The 14,696-nt window shown below is 58.4% G+C and overlaps 1 protein-coding gene across 6 annotated transcripts in view; it reads left to right on the top strand.

Annotated features, from left to right (window-relative positions):
• Positions 1-116: 116 nt before the first annotated feature.
• TTYH3 (tweety family member 3) overlaps positions 117-14,696 on the top strand; it is a 30,156-nt gene continuing 15,576 nt past the window's right edge. For all 6 annotated transcript variants that reach the window (XM_012731962.1, XM_012731959.1, XM_012731960.1 and 3 more), the window contains exons 1-2: positions 117-404; positions 14,454-14,623. In XM_012731962.1, coding sequence (XP_012587416.1) covers positions 282-404; positions 14,454-14,623 — 293 coding nt within the window. In that variant the 5' untranslated portion in view covers positions 117-281. The remainder of the gene's footprint in view (positions 405-14,453; positions 14,624-14,696) is intronic.

Genomic DNA, 14,696 nt, shown 5'->3' with positions numbered 1-14,696 from the left:
CTGCAGCCCCAGCATGGCGCAGAAGGCGTTGCACTTGTGGGAGGAGACAAACTGGTCCAGCAGGGCGGGCGAGCAGCTCTCCTCCAGGCCGGGGCTGGCGGCCGAGCCGAGCCGAGCGAATCCGAGCCGGGCCGAGCCGGGCCGAGCCGGGCCAGGCCGGGCCCTGGAGCGGGTGGACTATGCGGGCTGCGAAGCTTGGGTGCACGGGCCTCTGAACCCCGCGCCCCCGGGCTAGCCAGGAAGCCGTGCTGCGGCCGTGCGACCGAGGCTGCCGGCCCGCCATGGCTGGGGTCAGCTACGCGGCGCCCTGGTGGGTGAACCTGCTGCACCGGCTGCCCCACTTCGACCTGCACTGGGAGACCACCAGCAGCCAGTTCCGACCCGAGGACACCGACTACCAGCAGGTGACATGAACTACCTGAATGCGCGGGGTCAGGTTTGGGGTCAGGGCCTCCCCTCCAGCCTGAAGGTGTCGGACCCCCTCCATTCTGAGATCTCGTCCCCTCCACGATGGTCAGGGCTTCCTTTATCCTTTCCAAGCTCTGAAGACTCCCCATCCCCCATCGAGGGTCACAGCCCCCTCCTTTTCCATGCGTCAGTGAACCCTCATCCTCGAGGGTCGCTCCCCTCCTCTGTTCCTGAGGGTCTAAAGTCTCCCCAACGCCCATCGAGGGTCATTGTTTGACTTCTCATGGGTCACAGCCCCCCCCCCCTTTTTTTTAGTGAGGGTCTTTTCCCAAGATCTAAGACCACCACCGCCATCATCCCCCATCCACCACCCACCACCCACCATTGGAGATCCACAGCTTTTTTTGGTGTGCTGTCACTGAAGCCCTCTTTTCTGGGTTTATGTGAAGCTACCTCCCTCCCCTCCGTGAAGCCCACTTTGCTTGCTGTCATCTCCTGCCCAGGCCCTGCCTATCACAGGTCTGTGGTGGGACAGAGTCCCCTATCAGGACGACCCTGGGGCTCTGAAAGCTTTGGTTACAGTCAGGAGGAGATTCCTCTCCTTTCACCACCAACTGGAGAATCCCACTCACTGCCAAGCTTTTGGTGGCTGAGAGGCCTGAGCAGATGCCAGCCCTTCCTGACCAATAATGACCCCCCGCTGGATGACCAGGCTGTGGGATGTACCTATAGGGCTGTATTCACTGTGATGACACCAGCCTGCCCAGAGACCCTCTTCCAATAGCCCCTGTGGGTAGAAGGTCTGGCCATGGGGACAAAGATTGGTTTCAGTTTGGCAGTCTGGCAAGGGGCCTCATGAGCCTGGGCAGAGTTGGGGCCCTTTTCAGCCCTTTTCCCGGGTGACCAGGCTCTCCCATTGGAGCCTTGGTTCTGTCATGTCAAGCCTCACTGCCATCCTCGTGTCTCAGCCACTGCCATTTGAAGATAGGGCAGGCGACTGGCTGTAGACATTTCCTTCCTGCCTGGGGATCTGGATTCCAGGAACTGCACTCTGGGTTTCTCTTTGTCAATCGTTGCAGGGTCCCAGCTGGGGTGAGAACAGCTTTGCTTTTCAAGATGGCTTGGAAATCCAGTTTTCCTCAGACTGTTTCTCACCACACCTATTCAGAACTCAGTCCCCTGTGGAAAAAAACTGAGCAGGGGGTCAGGATACCCCGATCACCTCAGCTCTGTAGGGGAGACTGTTATTTCCAGCCTCAGAGCTTACCTGGCACCTGGTCCCCCTGCCCTGCTGATCTCTCTTTAAGCAGAATAGAAAGGAGCTGAAGGGTTGGTCGGGGCATACCCCGAGACAGCAGGATTTTCATAAAACCTGACACCCACATTTTAGAAGCCTGGCCATGGGTGCTGACTAGTGTGGAGGCAATATCATTCCTTTGGGCTCCCCACAGAGGAACTTTGTGTGATGGGTATCTCACATCTGTCCTGGGGGCTCTGCTTTACTTTAAGAAGTTCTTTGCCACTCATCAGTTCTGAAGCTCCAGGGAAGCCGATGGGCCACCTGGGTGTCTGTGACCAGCTCGGAGCTTTCCTGCTGGCCTGTGGGCTGCTACCTGCCCATACTGCCAACTGTGGTCGGCACCCCTCCTGCCCTCCAGGTGCCTGTCTTCCCATGGGCCTTGCAGCTGGAGCTGGGATTTGGGCTGGGATTCAGAGACTCACAGTGAGGCCTGAGCAGGGGCTGATGCCTACAGCCTTACAGACCTCAGTGGGGGTGGCCAGGCCTCCCACAGGCTCTTTGCCCCTTATTTCGGCCCCGGTCTCCTATGAGCACTGTTCCTCTTGTGCTGTAGGAGGGCTCTGACTCACTCTCGCTCCTGCCTCCTCTCTGTGGAGCAGAATTAGCCACTGAATAATTCACGGTGTGGAACCTTGCCTGTCTCCATCCCCCGCCGCCTCCTCTTCTGGCTCAGGACTGTGGAGAGAGCAAGACCTAGGCCTGCATCCTGCCTCTGCCTTCCTATACTGTGTTTTTGTGCTAGTGCTTGACCTCCCTAAGCCTTCACTACCTTGCACTGAAATCTGGGCTGGTGTGCCTTCTCTGCAGGGTTGCAATAGGGAAGCCAGGGCCCCATTTCCTGCTCTGTGTTGGGTGTGGGGCAGACTGGAGCACCCTTCCTGGGTGGCTGGGTAATGGGTTGGCATGACCTCAGCTGGTGAAGTGCTCCTACCTGTGGGAGAGTCTGAACCTGACCCACTGGTGGATGAGGGACCCACTCATCCTCCTAAAGCACCCCTCTTGGCCCGGGAGCCTGTGTCCAGCCTGAGCTGCAGCAGTTTGGCAGTTCCCCCCATCCAAAGTAAAGGTGGGATCTGGTATAGGGGTATGTGTGGCATGGGGAGGTCAGCCTTTGTTTTTGATATTTCCTTCCCCCCTCTCTCATCCACTGTTGGGAGCCCTGGTGAAACCCACTGGGAAACCCCAGGGCCAGGCCCTGCTGCAAAGTACTGTGTCACTAACCCGTGCCACTCAAGCCTGAGACATGAGTTACCGCCATCATACAGATGGGCAGACTGAGGCTCACAGTCACACAGTGAGAAGGTGATAGGGCCAGAGTTCTGTTTCAGGCCTCTTGTGTCTGCCCTACTAGGACCCTAGGTCGCCCATGGCTGAACCCTTGCAAAGGATGAGACTATAGGAGTTTGAAGTTGGTATTTGTGGCTGGTGCCACTGCATGAGGGATTCAGAGCTCTGCTCTGAGAATGGGGTTTTTGTCTCCTAATGGTTTGTGATTTCTCTTGGGACTGAGAGTGTCAGACTCCCATATTCCTAGGCCTCATGCTGGAGAGAAGGGCTCCCTAACCATTGTATCTGTCTTCTGAGGGCCATGATATCTGCTGAGTAGTAGGCTCCCATGGTGGGTTCTATGGGGGCTGATTGGGTCTGTGGTGGTGAGTGTTGGAAGGAGCAGAGGGCCTTCTGGGGTTGGGTCACTGCCAGCATGCCTCCGCACCCCACCTAGGGGCAGCTGAGTGACTGAGGGTCTTGATTTACAAGAAGTGCAGATCCAGAGCAGGGAGGATATGCCCAGGTGGTCACACAGCCAAGCTGGGCCCAGTGTCATGTTTGGCCTGAGGTCCCATGTGGCTGAGGACAATCTGTGCCCCAAGGTGGTGGTTGGGTCTATCCTGGCTGTGGGCAAGGGTTGCTGAGGGTTGAGCAGAGCCTTCTCTTTAGGCTGGAGCATGGGTGCCGGAGGTCATAGGCCTGGGCCATAGTTCTTGCTTCCTGTGTGACCTGGGCTTAGTCCATTCACCTTCCTGAATTTCACTTGAGGAGTCTTTCCCCCTCAACCTCCATCTACCCTCATGATGTCCCCTCCCTAGCCTCCCCACACCTGTCAAACTCTTGTCCCTACCCTTGGCTTCTTAATCTGGCTTGCTCACTTTCTGCTGGTACAAGGGGCAGAAGTGCAAGTGGCAGAACATGTAGGGCCTGGTGAGGTCCTTGCTGTGTGAGGTCAGGGCAGGACCTATGGGAGCCCAGCAGTCAGGAGAGGCTTCTGTAGGAAGTATGACCTGAATTGTTAGGGAGCTGAGAGCCAGACTGAACAGCAGGAAGGGTGGGACTTGCCTGGAGCCTGGCATGTGGTGGGTGCACTTACCTCAGGTTGCCGGGTGTGTAGAGCCCTCGTACTTGGGTGTTTCTATGGAGCTCCTAATGATAAAATGAAGTAGCCGCGTAGAGACCTTAGGGATACAGGCAGTGGAAAGGCAGAGTGAAATCTCAGCGGTGGAGAGCAGACTGAGCTCCTCCCAAAATAAGGGTGTCCCTACAGTCTGAACATGCAGGAGGTGGTGAGCTCTCATCCTGAGCTCAGGCCACGTGGAAAGACTTAAACCCTGGTCGTCGCACCCTCAGGGGCTGCTGGCCTCCTAGTAGGAGACCACAATGCCTTGGCCTGAAGCTGTGCGTCCAGCAGCGTCACCGTGGGCCTGGCCCTAGACGAGTAGAGAGCCAAACACATCAGTGGGCCGGGCCCGTCCTCTTGTCACTGGCCCCACATATCCGGAGGAAATTGCTCTGGCGAAAACAGCCTTTATCACACATCTTCTAGTTTACAAAAGTAATCACTTGCATGGAAAACCAGAAAGAGCATGAAGACCAAAATAGTCTCCCAGCTGGGTTTCCACCCATGTTCTTATATTGTGGGGTAGGTGCCTCTCGGGAGTAGAATAACCCCATGTACTGTCACTTTGGTTCTTGGACCTTGGTTCTTGATGCCTACCTGGTAGCCTGTGGTACTAGTCAGGATTGAGGTGGCAAGTGAGAAACATGGCAAATATAACAGGGCACTGGCCAGCTGGTGGGAGCTTCTAGAGCATTCCTGGTGTGGGCGGCAACCAGAGAGCTGGATTCTAAGGGTGCAGGACCTGTGAGTGAGCTGGGAAGCCCTGTGGGCCAAACTGGCATTGGCTGCCCAAGTCCCAGGAGAATGCAGGTGGCCCCTAGCCTGGGTCATGCTCCTGTATTTGGCCAGGGGAGGGCGAGGCAGCGGGTTGATGTAGGTGTTGAGACCAAACTTGGCACATCATCCACCTGGCCTGAGCCTGGGTCCGTGTCCCTTGGCTCAGTTTGGGGTCGCCTGTTCTTTGAGGTTTAAGGATGCAGTGGCAGGCTCTGTCCCCTGATTTGGTGGGGCCCAGCCCAACCCAACACTGTTCTTCTCTGGCTAGGGGACATGCAAAGGAGGACAGAAGCTGTCTGGGCCCCAGCCAAGGATTCCTGGTCAGGTCCTGGGTGGGGGTGCTCTGTGACTCGGACCCCAGCTACAGCCTCTCTGCCAAAGAGGCTTATGTTGTTTGTTTCTTATTTTTCTGGAAGGCCGCCACACAGTGACCCTGGGGGCTGAGCTCAGTTGTCCTCAGAGCAGAGGAACTGAGGCCAGGGGCCTACAGCATGGTGGTCTGGGAGGCACCCTGCTCTGGCCAGGTGCTCACTCTCTGTGCAGTTTCCAAGCCAAAGGGTAGGGTGGGAGGATCCTAGGACACCCCTCCCCACAAGCAGCTTGTGGCATAGTGTGTTTCGGGACCTCCCCCCACAGACAGCTATGCCGAGGCTTTGGCTGGGGAACTGGAACCAAATCTGCAGTCGGGCTCAGGGGTCATTGACACAGGAAGTACAGTATGCTGCACTCAGAAGTTGTGGCATGTGAGAGGACAGGCAGTGAGTGTGGCAGGCTCCACGAAGTGCTGGACCATGCTCCCTGCGGTCTGCAGGGAGCCCAGGCTTCGCCCTGTGCTGGGCCAGGGTACACACGTGACCCTCACATGGTGCTAAGGAGCTGCCTTCTTGGGAAGGGTCAGGACTCAGGACAGGCCATCTTGTGCTCCCGTGGGGTCCTTGGCACAGTGACCGAATGCCAAGGCAGATGCCTTTTGCTCTGTGGACAGGGCTGTGAGGCTGCTGGAGTCAAGCCAGACCCCCCACACCCAGTGCAAGGGTTGTGGCTGTGCTTGGAGCTGACCAAGAGACCTTGACTGGAACCGGACGGCACCTGGGTACTGGATGTGCCCTCAGGGAGCAGGGCAGGACTGGTGTTGAGCAGCAACCTGAGCAGGGCAGGGCTGGGTGGGCCAGGGTCTGCAGATAAGCTGGGCAGGCTTGGGCAGGGGCTATAAGAGGACCCTCATATGCCACCCTTCCCTCCACTTCTGCCCCAAGCCTGGGCTCTTTATGTGCCCAGCTGGGCCACACACACTTGTGGTTGCTCATACCTTGGGCTCAGGGCACACAGGCACCCACAGACTGCACACATGCCATCCTCAGTTGACCTGCCCCTCTCCCTGAGGTCTGGGTTCCCCCAAGAAGGGTGGGGGGTTATGAAGGGTGAGTGTGCCACAGGAGACTACTCTACCACACAGGCACTGGGGCCAGGCCTGTTCTGTGTTGCTGAGGCTGGGCTGCCCAAAGCCTGAGTGACCACTTTCTTCTTCCTCCTAGCAGGGTGCGAGCCACAGTGCCACCCAGCCCACTCTGCCCGCTCCAGACTGGGTTCCTCATCATTCACGGTGAGGGGCATTCCAGAAGTTCCCAGCGTGTAAGCTGGGAGTCTGGGGTTGGACTATGTTCTGGGTCCCACCTCTCTGGTAGAGACAGGCCAGTCCTGGGACTGGCTCCAGCCTGTCCTGATGATGCGAGCAAGCCTGTCTAGAGCCTCTGTGGCCCAGATCACCAGAGGTGTCCGGTGAAGAGGCGTTTGAAGATAGGCCTGGTAAAGAACAGAGGAATGTTCTAGGTGTCACACTGGGAGTGGTGTCAGAGCACTGAGCCAGAAATAGACACACAAGCTGCAGCAAGGGATGCTCCTGGGCAAGCTCTTTGGTGTTGGGGTGGGGCTTGGGTGCCTCTTCTACCCTGACCCCAGGCCTGGAAGGTGGAGGATGGGTGTTTGGCCTAGGAGAGGAGGTGGCCAACCAGAGCTTCAGCCCAAATCCTGCCCCTGGGACTGATTACTAGAGGTGAAGATGTGTGCTCCAGGTGAGGACTTGAGGGTGTAGTGGGGGTGTGTCCCTGTGCAGCCCAGGGACTCTGACTCAGGATAGGGGAACTTGAACAAAAAGTGGGGCTCCTCCTGGGCCCCTGCATGACTGATCACTGACTGCATCCTCTCTAGGCACAGCCAGGAGCTCACCGTCATGGAATTCATGAGACCCAAGCCCAGCTCCTCGGAAAATCTGTTTTTAATTTCTGGCCGGCATCTGGGAGCCACTGCCAAGTGTATGGAGGGGCAGGGGGGCTGTGCACTGCTCAGCCAACTCTGCTGGCCCCGTGGCCGGGCCCTCAGCACCCATTCAGCCTGGCCCAGTAGGTGAGGGTGGCCTTTTCCAGAACTTTCCCCAGGAGGCCTGTCCTAGACCACAGCCTTCTAGCCTCAGGCTGTAAGGTGGAAGGTGGTTGCCTCTGTGCCTGCTGGTCTGCTGTGTGGAGCCAGGCTGCAGAGGGAGCGAGGCAGACGGCCAGCACTGCTAGTGTGAGCCTTCCCCACTCGGGGACCCCAGACACTGAGGAGCTGTGGCAGCACTTCCCCCCTCTTCTCCATCCCAGGCTCAGGGCTCCAGCCAAGACACGTGCGGGTTTCCAGATGGCGCCTTGGAATATGGAGCCCCGCCAGCCTCCAGGACGCCCCTATCTGGTTTCTTCTGTAGGAGGGTCTTTGGGAGTTGTGGGGCTTGGGAGTTATGTAACACCCCCAAAGAGAGTACAAAAGTCCCCAAAGAAGGGCTTTTGTCTGCCCCCTGCTCTATCCTCCTAGACCCCTCATTTTGCTGCCACATGCTGCAGTCCACTCTTGACCCTCCCTGGTCTCAGCTGTCAGCAACCTATCAGAACACAGGGTGCAGCCTGAACCTTGTGCCAGCTTCCACTCATGCCATCTTCAGGGAGTGTCCGCTCCGTTTCTCATGGTGCCCACTGACCCTGAGGTGGCAGCTTAAGGGACTCTTCCCCAAAAGTTTCTGCACCTCCAGGCCTTTGCTTGGCTGCCACAGCCTCTGGACTTCCAGACTTGCATTTGCACTTGCACTTGGATGACCCTAGGCCAGGCCAGAATTGACTCCAGTTCTGCCCCAAACCCCTATCTATGCCCAGTGCCAGTGGTGCTGAGCACAGACACTGTGTGCTGATATTCCATACGCTCAGACCTGGTCCTGGACTGCATGTCCTTGTCTGGTGAGTCAGGCCTCCCCACTCCAGTCATGTCTCCCCACTCCAGTCATGTCTCCAGCCTGGGAGGTCAGGGCATAGAGCAGGCCATAACCTCGTGGGATTTGGGCTTGTTTTTTCTTAAAGTCCTGCCCTTTACTCTTTGTCAGCGCTCTCTCAGGGGTGCAGTGGCCAAGCTGCACCAACAGGCCTGCTGGTTGTAGCCACCAGGGACTGGGGAACTCGTGGGCCTTGCTGGTCTGTAGCGCATGGGCAGTGGTGGGATCTCAGACTCTACCCCACTACCCCGTGACTCTCGGCAAGGCCCCCTGGCTTCTCAGAGCCTATCAGAGTCATCCCAGGACTTCCCAAGTTTTTACTGCCCATTGAGCTCTGGTGCCTGGGTGCACACGACTGCCCACAAGTAGCCTGACCAAGGAGGCACCTTTGTGGCTCAGCGGCAGGGTGTTGGGGACATAGCCTTTGGTTTGGGCCGGGGCAGGTGTAGGCCTACACTTCCCATCAGAGCCTGTGTAGGTCTCCCAGCCTGGCGGTGGAGTGGCGGCCCGCAGTCGGAGTAGAGGGGGAGAGTGGCTGGGCAGCTCTCGGGGTCAGTTGCAGAGGACAGAGGCTCCCCTGGGAGACAGGGGCAGAGGGGCATGTGTTCAGCCGGCGTTTGTCCGTGGTTCCGGCGTGCGTTCCAGTCTGCCCCTGCTGGCTGCCGCCCAGTGCTGCCCCCAGCTGCGAGGATGTCCACTGGAGCCGTCACGCAGATGGCACACAGATGTGCTGGCCAGGGTCACGTGTGGCCCTCCTGCACTGGCTGGCTGGGCATCTTGACGTGTCCTGTGCTGGTGCCAAGCCTGCCGTGGTGGACATGTGAGGCGCGTGTGCTGACGTGCCATATCCAGGGCTGACTGAGGGAGTGGAGCAGCTGTGAGCAGGCCAGCAATGGAGCACAAGAGAGCCGGGGTCACAGCCTGCATTCGCACCCTCTGTGCGGTGGAGCTGAGCCTCCCGCGGCACTGGCTGTTAGCAAGATTTGGGGACCTCTCCCACAACTGGAGCCATATTGCCAATGCACCTGGGGTTGACCTGGTTTCCGCCTTCTCACCTGTGCAGAGACCAGGTGGGGATCCTCATGAGGTGCCGAGGCTCACACAGAGTGGAATTGAGGCCCAGCTCTCCTGGGCCTCCTGGAGGAGCCAGCCTGGGCTCGTGTTCTGGGCAGTGAGGACTCCTTCACGGAGATAATGTGTTCCAAACCCTGGAACACCTCTGAAGGTCTAGAGGCCTAAAACCCACCTTACCCACTGCTACCTGGCCCACCTCTGCCTCCCACCCTGCCCCCATTGATGCCTGAACCGTGGACCTGGGCCTAGACCTGAATTGGGACAGGGTGAGGTTTGAGACACCAAACTTTTATTTTTTGTCTTTTAAGATTTATTTATTTATGCATATAAGAACTGGGGTGCAGGCCAGAGGTGTGGGGGGGTGAGAGGATTCACCAAAGACAGAGCAGGGACCAGAATAGCCAGATCTACTGAAATACACTGCTGAGGGGGCAGCGGGTGGGGCAGGAGAAGTCTGCCGCGCCATGTGGGTCAGCTCCCTGGCCGGGGATCGAACTCGTGCTTTAGGCTGCAGATAGCTTCATAGTGCTGCACTTTAGCCCCTTGCATCACCATGGAGGCCCCTGACACACTGAGCTCTTGATGTGTGTTTCCAACATGGGTGGGGGCCTGTGGGAGAAACAGGGACAGAACAGCAGAGTATCTTCCGTGGGTACACGGCAGGGGCTACAGGGGCCTTGAAGACGATGCGGTGATCCAGGCCTAGAAAACAAGGAACAGGGGTGAGTGGGTGAGCCTCAGGGCCCTCGGTGCACGTGTGTTCCCGGGACCTCAGGTGGCTGGCAGCCAGCAGTGTGGCTGGCGGTCAGGACGTATGCCTGAGCAGTTCGCCTCACTGACCGAGCACTGACATCACTTCCATCTCAGACGGAAAGTTCCATTTGGTCAGAGTCCAGATGCTGAGCAGACATTTCCCATTCTCTTTCTGAATGGGCCCAGGGGGAAGCAAAGGGGACACCAGCCCGGAAAGGGAGGAGTGGAGGGGTGGAGTATGGGAATGGAATGAGGAGGCTACCCGGGGATCTGACTGGGCTGGGGGCAGGGTTCATGCTGAGCACCCCATGCCTGGCTCCTGCACCCAGTGCGGGTAGGCTCTGCTTATGGGCAGTGGTGGATTGGGGCCCTCAGCTCCCCCTGCCGTCGTCCTCCCTTCTGTGTGAACTGAGAAGGTGCTCACTCCACGCCGTAGGAGCTGAGTGAGGCTAGTACAAGCCCCACTGTCTAATTTCTGGGCAGCATCAGGGGGCCCCGCCAAGCCATCCAGTGGGTTGCTGCTTAAGGTTAGCTTCTTCTAGAGATAAAAATGCCCTGCCAAAGAGAAAGTTGCTGTAGCTCCTCGAGTTTGAGATGGAAGGAGGGGACCTCAATAGCTGAGCCCACTGTGAGCCAGGCTTCAGAACCAGTAGGGGCACTGCCCTGCTAAATTGTTGAGCTTTGTGAGGCCTTTCCAGCAGCTCAGTGGGCAGGCAGACCCTGGGGTATAAGATGGTAGAAAGGGGTCCCTCACTGTTAGGAAGCGCTTCCTGGAGCTGCGTAGACAGACCAGGATGGGGAGGCAGAACCCCAGTTGGCCTGGACGGACACCTGGCTCCCTTCTGTGTAGGGCTGAGGATGAAGCAGGGACTGGCCTCCCACCTGTCTTCCCTCCAGGGGTGTGGGCACCTCTCCCACCCTCAGGTATGCATCGAGCCCCAGGACACATTTTCACACTGAAGGATCTTGCTCTGGGGTTTCTTGACCATGGGTCCTGCCCTGGCTGCTGCCCCTTGACTAGAGTCTGTGAGGCAGGGTTGGGATGAAGTGGCCTCCCCCAGCACAGTGGTGGTTAGGCCCCCTGGAGCAGGTGGCTGTGCACAAATGAGGCTACCTCTGACTGGCCAGAGGCCTGTCCCCCTCCCAGACTCATACCCAGGTCTTGGGAGGCCCTCCCCACAGACTGCTGTTACTGCCCCTGCCGGGGAGCTAACGACTTACCCCTTCACACAGTGCATGTGTATGAGCATGAAGACGTATACGTGGGTGTGAATGTGCTCTGGGCATGGTTGTATGAGCGAACGAGTGTGCAGATGTGCATGGGGACATGCTTGTGAAATGTGTGGGTGTGGATGTGCATGTGTGGCTGTGCAGGAGCATGGTGGCGCTTGCGTGTGGGTATGAACATGCATGTGTACAGGTGTGAATGTGCACTAGGCCCTGCCCCCAACCTCTGTGCAGCAGTTGTCAGCCTTTGGTGGTAAGAAGGGGGCCAAGCACCAGCAGACTGCAGCACTTCCAACTGAGAGGGCCCGAACTTGGCCCTGGTGACTACAGAAGGTTCCTCCCGGCGGCAGCCCTAGAAGGCGATGGGAAATGCTCACGTCTCAGGGGAGGGAACAGAGCAGCAGGCCTGACCCACAGCAAGAAGCATGACAGCCACCAGCTTCTGGGGCCTCCCCCACCAGCTGGTAAGAGCTACTAACAGGCTTCTAGTTTCATGTTTTACTTGTAAAGGTCGTACACATTCCTGGCTTTCAAAAGAAAAGTGAAAGAAACCCAACAACAAAAACAAGTCAAGCCCAAGCTACAGAAGGTCCAAGAAAGGTACTAACGTGCCACCTCTGCAGCAGCCTGGCTCAGTTAGCAGGTGACCTCTGCCTGTGGGCGAGAACCAGCCGTGCTGGCCACTGTTTAAACACTGACTTGTCCCTGCGTCAAACCTGTTTACTCTTTCTGTTTCATTTTCTCTCCCAGATGTAACAGAACTCACCCTCCTGCTCCCTAGAACAGTCCAGCAGCCCCAAGGACCAGGAACTATCAGTGGGGTTTCCCTGTACTGGCCCCACCCACTGGCCTGCCCTGGCCCACCCACATAGCCCCAGGCACAGGGATCTGGCTGGACCGCTTGGTGTGGGCTTGGTAGTGATGCTTATCTCGCTCTGCCTGGGTATTCTCACCTGGCAAGTGAGAGTGGGTGGTCCTGGCGCCACTGAGGCATGATCCACCTTTGAACCCTTTGATCTGCCCTGATGACAGGGGCACTGGGCCTTCACCACAGGGCTGGGTGGGCTCTGCTTGCTTCCACTGCCCCCTGTGCCTGCTCTGGGTTTCCTCCCCCAAGGCCTTTCCTTGAAACTGTGTGCTGATTTACACATCTAGAGATGGGGGGGGGGGTGCAGGGGGGTTCTGTGCTAGCTGTGCTGTACCAGACTGTGGCCCACGGGAAGGGGAGAGAGGACAGGCTGAAGAGGAGGTGTCCCTGGGTGGGCTGGGGTGGGAGTGCTGGCTACTCCAGCCGGGGGCCCCAGGAGGCCTGTCAGAACAGAGGGAGCCCTCCAGTGGAGGCTGGACAGAGATTGGTGGAGGGCTGGTGGACATGGCCTGCAGAACTTGGGGAGCCAGAGTGGGCTCTGAAGGTGGAGTTTATTCCTTGTGGCAGCTTCTAACCGACGGTGGGGGAAGGGGGCTCTCAGGAGAGACTGCAGTTAGGGCAGAGTGGGGGTAGCAGTGATAAAGCCTGGTGATGACAGAGGCTACTGAAGGTGCGCCAAGGCCCTACCCAGACACGGGTGGCAGAGGGGAGTCCTGGGCATGGAAGTGTACCTCCCCTGTCAACCCAAAAGGCAATGTTAGGTTTCCCCCTGGCCTCTGACCTACACCTAAGTCTGTAAGGGTAGACCCAGGGCACCAACAGATGCTGCTGTTCTGAGTCCCTGTTTACTGGTACTTGGTACTGGGTACAGGACGCTCAGGAGGAGCCCCCTTTCCACTGGTCTCTGGCCCATCTCCCATCTCCTGTCTCTTGGCAAGGTCCCCTCCTACTTAAGCACCCTGACTTTGAGGGAACCTTAGGCTGATGAGGTGACTCTGGTGCCAGCCCCGCTAGGCCTGCCTCACCCCACCCTCCAGCTGGCTAGTGGGGGTAGTCTGGCTCCTGCCAGTGCAGGGACAGTGGGTAGCTGGTGCCAGCCCCATCGCCACTGAGCCCAGATTGCTTGTTATAGGGCAGCTCATGCACCCCAGTAGCCAAGGACTGTGACTGCAGCCTTGTGGTGTCTCCCCAGCCTTCCTCAGGGAGGGTGTCCCCATCTGTTTCTCAATGTGGGGGTGGCGTGGGGTGAGGCAGAGGCCCAGCCTCCAAACAGCTCCTCAGCTGCCAGAGCACCGTGTACATCTCCTTGGCCTCGTGGGAGGTGGGAGAACCCTGCCTCACAGAATGGGTTGGTGTGGAGGGGTTGGTGTGCTGGGAGGGAGGCCTCTGGGGCCAGTCTCTCCCTCCCGCTGCCTGGCAACCGTCTCCCAGGAGATAGCTGCTGGGCTAAGGGCTGAGATCCAGCCTTCCAGGGCCTTTTGTGACTGAACCTTTCATCCCAAGGGGGCCCTGAAGGAGGTATATGGAGCCTACTCTCCACCCCCAGCACTCCCCAGGGATAACCACATTGCTGTGATTAGTCGTGGGAAGGAAGGGTGTTTTGAGGTTCCCCTGAAATCTGCCATCTCTGTGGCAGTCTCAGTGAGGAGTACAGTGCTCATACCACAACTCTTGGTATGAGTTGTGGCTTGGTATCACTCTGTGGCTGCCCCTCATCTGGACCCTTCAGGCTGGCAGAGCTGCCATGTAGCAGTCTCTGCTGCTGCTGAGGTTGGGGCGCCGCACTAACAGCTCCCCCCAGGGTCTTGCGGGAGCCTGACCCTTCAGAAGGCGTGGCCTTCATGGAGAATCTGTGACTGTCTCTTTTGGAAACAACATCTTCCCTTTTTCACAAGAGGAAGAAGGTTCCGGAAGATTGGGGCCCTGACCCATGTGAGTGAGCAGCTGCGCCGGGTCTGTTTTCTGGCTACCCCCTATTCGGTGCCTCCTAGGGAGCCTGGTCACAATCTTGCCTTCACAGCTGGGACCCAGGAAGGTGTTACACCCCCATGCGCTCCCATGCTGACGGTGCACAGGGGCTGGGAGGGGTCAAGAGAGGACTCCATGGCCTGGTCCCTCAGCCAGGGGCGTGGTGCCTGGAGCAGGGTTGAGGACATGAGCCTGGCATCCCAGAAAAGACATATCACTCAGGAGTCCCTGCCTACCGTCACCTGTGGTAGTCCCGCAAAGTGCCTGAGAGACGGTCGGTGGGAGTGTGTCTCTTCTCGCCCAGGCCTGGGTGGGATCTGCTTGAACTGGCGGTGCACGCAGAGCCTGGGCAGGAGTCCACAGCTCCAACAGTGCCGCCCAACGTCCGCAGGCACTGCTGCTGCTGGGGGCCACCGCGCTGGCCTGCCTCGCCCTGGACCTCCTCTTCCTGCTCTTCTATTCCTTCTGGCTGTGCTGCCGGCGGCGCAAGAGCGAGGAGCACCTGGACGCCGACTGCTGCTGCACCGCCTGGTGCGTCATCATTGCCACGTTGGTCTGCAGGTGAGCGGGGCGGCCGGTGGAGGCGGGGCGGGCCGGGTGGGGACGGAGAGACAGGAAAAGGTGGAAGGGGGAG

Source organism: Condylura cristata, unplaced genomic scaffold, assembly GCF_000260355.1.
Source record: "Condylura cristata isolate star-nosed mole 26May11 unplaced genomic scaffold, ConCri1.0 scaffold00032, whole genome shotgun sequence".
Lineage (NCBI taxonomy): Eukaryota > Metazoa > Chordata > Mammalia > Eulipotyphla > Talpidae > Condylura > Condylura cristata.
This window is presented reverse-complemented; position numbering and strand designations above follow the sequence as displayed.